Source organism: Alosa pseudoharengus, unplaced genomic scaffold (assembly GCF_046254945.1).
Source record: "Alosa pseudoharengus isolate Yale_2024_CS ecotype anadromous, Long Island Sound unplaced genomic scaffold, YU_APseudo_1.1 YU_APseudo_1.1_scf_14, whole genome shotgun sequence".
Taxonomy (NCBI): domain Eukaryota; kingdom Metazoa; phylum Chordata; class Actinopteri; order Clupeiformes; family Clupeidae; genus Alosa; species Alosa pseudoharengus.
In genome coordinates, this window is record NW_027468609.1 from 2,227,419 (window position 1) to 2,231,339 (window position 3,921).

Sequence of the window (3,921 nt, forward strand, 5' to 3'; positions counted from 1 at the left end):
CAATTCAAAGGAGCTTTATTAGCATGACTGTTTGGATACAGTGTTGCCAAAGCCAGTGTTACAGATAACACAGTAGTGTCACAAAAGAAAGAAAATAGACATACAGCAATGCAGGTAAACATGTCTCTCCCTCTCTCTCACCATCTCTCTCTCTCTCCCTCTCTCTCGCTATTTCTCTCTCTCTCCCTCTCTCTTACCCTTTCTCTCTCTCTCGCTCACCATTTCTCTCTCGCTCTCTCTCTCTCCCTCTCTCTCACCATTTCTCTCTCTCTCACCATTTCTCTCTCTCTCTCACCCTTTCTCTCTCTCTGTCCCTCTCTCTCTCTCACCATTTTTCTCTCTCTTTCACCATCTCTCTCTCTCTTTCACCATCTCTCTCTCTCTTTCACCCTTTCTCTCTCTCTCTGTCCCTCTCTCTCTTTCACCATCTCTCTCTCGCTGTCTTTCTCTTCCTTTCTCTTTCTCTCACACTCTCTAGGGCAGTAAATGACCTCAGGTGCTGCTAACCTCCCACCATGCCGAGGCACCAGAGTGATCCTTGCTGACCAAAGGGGAAAGTAATGAGGAAGTGCGAGTGCAGAGGATGAGCTGTGTGGCTGGACCGCAGGACGGAGTGCAGAGGATGAGCTGTGTGGCTGGACCGCAGGACGGAGGTGGCCATGATTCAAACACAGACAAGTGTCTCTTATGAGAGAGTCAGAAGGGGATTTATAAGCAAACGGACTGAGCCTGGACTAGCCTGGACTGGCCTTGACCAATCCTGGACTAGCCTGGACTAGCCTGCGGTCTGTGAGCATACGGACTGAGCCTGGACTAGCCTGGACTGGCCTGGACTAGCCTGCAGTCTGTGACCCAGAGGGGAGAGGACATAATTATGAAACAGCAGTCCCAGCCATCATGTAGTCTGAAAACGCAGTGGTTGACATCAGTGAAGCCAGCAGCCTTGTTTCCATCACATGAAAGAGACAGCTCCCCTAATCTTGATGGGGGATTTAATTAGACTAAAATTTAAGAGGCCTGGAGTTTAATCTTCAATTGCTTTTGAAGATAAAAGGACTGTAAAGTTGAACGATGTCTTTGATAGGCCTGTCGGCTGCTGGGGATCCTCCGCTGCACGAGGTCCTTCCTCCCCAGCTGCCCGCACGCCTAGCCGCCGGCCACACGGGTTTAATGGACCGCACGTTTATGGCTCTGTTGCTGTTTACAAACTGCACGAAAGCACTGCGGGCACTGAGAATACAAAACCATATATTATTCATAAATGGCCCTACCAGGGCAAGTCTCCGCCAACTTCCTCTCAAAGACCGCCGTCCATGCCTCCTGGACAGAACCCTCGGTATTTACATTTCACTGGAACTACAGCCTTGACTAAGGCTGGGGTCACTTAAAATGCAGAGAGTGTGGAGTGGAGTGTGAGGAGGGGGGTTGGTAAGCTGGGTCCAAATCATGAGGTGTATGTTTTTGAGACATGCTCAAGAGCACCTGCCTTTCTCATATACTGTATAATGTCGGCTAGACACTCACCATGGGTTTCTAAGAAAAATCTATTTTTATGAAATAAAGATTTCTGACTAGGACTGATACATGATGTGCACTGATGGCTTTTTGATGGCAATAACACACATTACAGGTTGGTGGAAACCCGACGATTCATGTGCTGCCTCTGAGATGGCCCAAACATAACCTCAGCCCAGCTCAGAGTGCCATCCTCGCTTCTATACTTCTGACAGCCTCCGAAGCACTCGTTTCCAAAAATTCGTGGTTTGTCAGCTGAACTCAAACGGCCTTCGCCTTGATGCCTTTTGGGTTAGAATATGCAGAGCAGAAGTTCTTTAGATCGAACATGAAAAGATGAATCAGGTAAAAGCAGTGTGTAATTGTACAGCGATCACATAACCCATTAAAACAGTATAACGACCAGTACTTTATTAGCCTGCCTCACACGTGTACGTAAGACGGCATAACTGTCTCTCCGTTGTATCTACATCGAATGCATACCCCGTTTGTCAATTGAACCGGAGGACGCGTGTTTTCTCCCACTGCCTTGAGACATTACGATAGGAAGGGGCAGGGATGTTTCCTTCTCAATCCCGCCAAATGTATTGCCGATATTACCACCACACTGTTTCATTAGGAACAGCAACGACCACAAATCAAATGCACGCCGACTAAAAGCACAAGCTATGTCTGCAGTTTTCCTGACAGGCAGCCTGTGTTGTAAAACTGACGGTACCGTCGCGTAGCCTACATGTGGAGGGTCAGTTGGAAGCAGTGTGCACGGGGTAATTATATCTTACCTAACGTGAAGTACGGGAGTGCAGTGTTGTCCAGATCATCCAGTACAGATATTCTTCCAGGCAGGTCAGTCCGCACAAACAACATTAGTCGGGATTCCCCTCCGGCCACGTTTCCCGAGCCACCACCGGTAAAACTGAACTCGTTCTCCCTGAGCACAGGCAGGGTAGATACGGTCACGGTTTTAACTTCACACGGGCTTTCCGTGCCGGTCTCTTTATCCCGGTCCTCATCATGCACAGCTCCTTTTCGGTTTCCTCCAGCCGCCGCGGTCCCCGACACAAACAGCCCCAGAAGGAGAAACAGTTTGGATATTCGCGTTGCCATCACTTTCTCCACTCGCTGCTCTAGTGCATTGAGTGTGGAACACAGAAGATGCTGCCTCGTTTATACCGCCGTCTTCTGCACCGGGGACGCGGGCGTCCAGGAGGCGGCAGTGCAGGTGAAGGCGGTTGGTTGATCGTTCTAATATCCCCCCTTTCTGCTTCTGAATAGTACGACTTCAAGTCGTAGTAATTTAGTCAGAGTGCGAATAAGCGTTAAAACAAGTCAATGAACAGACACACTGGAGTATTGTCACTTTACTTTTTTATTACTCTCTGACTGAGCTCTGAGCATTAGTATCCTATTCATGTACAGAGGTTCAGTAGCATCCCTCTCTCTCTCTCTTTCTCTCTCTCTCTCTCTCTCTCTCTCTCTCTCTCTCTGTATAGGCTACTGCTATTAGTTTATTCACAGGATCTACCTATTAGAGGAATGCATAAAGACGTGTTTGGGCAAAGGGGAATAATACCTATAATTATATACAGTCCCCAGGAACTAATTTCCTTCTCTCCGGTCAATACTGACCGCTATTGAAGCAGTTTCTTTATCACTGGCTTATTTATATGTCACTGCGTGTACAAGCTTTTATTGTCCTTGGGAGAAAAGACAACTTAAAATTCAGCCCCTAGGCTGTTTGTGGTTTAGTCTAAATGTAACATTAGACTTGCTCGCATCCTTATCAATCACGGTGCCCTTGAACTGAATTCCAGCTGTCTGAAGCTGCCATCTGCTTGTCAATACACCTCAAATATCGGTGAACACAGACGCTGCCTCTGTTAGAGCTCCTTTCCCCCCAGGCCTTCACACACGGACTGCAGCCGTGAGCCTGCACACACACACACTGACTTGCATCCGTTTCTAGATAAACACACAGGAATTTGGCATATAAATAAATGGGTTTAAAACTAAGACTAACAGCAAGATTGAAACATAGATTGAAAAAGTAGCCTATTGTGAATATGTGGTCATGCATTTGTTGAACAACAAATTTGTGCATTTGTAGGAAGTGGTCATCTAACAACATAGTAACAACACACGACTCATCATGCGTTTGTTGGAAGTGGTCATCTAGTATAGTAACAACACACAACTTATCATGCGTTTGTTGGAAGTGGTCATCTAGTATAGTAACAACATAGTAACAACACACGACTCATCATGCGTTTGTTGGAAGTGGTCATCTAGTATAGTTACAACATAGTAACAACACACGACTCATCATGCGTTTGGAAGTGGTCATTTAGTATAGTAACAACATAGTAATAACACACGACTCATCATGCGTTTGTTGGAAGTGGTCTG

General features: G+C 46.7%; 1 protein-coding gene across 3 annotated transcripts in view; it reads right to left on the reverse strand.

The window, feature by feature from the left end:
• astn2 (astrotactin 2) overlaps positions 1-2,622 on the reverse strand; it is a 680,356-nt gene extending 677,734 nt beyond the window's left edge. For all 3 annotated transcript variants that reach the window (XM_076283459.1, XM_076283456.1, XM_076283457.1), the window contains exon 1: positions 2,298-2,622. In XM_076283459.1, coding sequence (XP_076139574.1) covers positions 2,298-2,622 — 325 coding nt within the window. The remainder of the gene's footprint in view (positions 1-2,297) is intronic.
• Between the last annotated feature and the right edge of the window lie 1,299 nt (positions 2,623-3,921).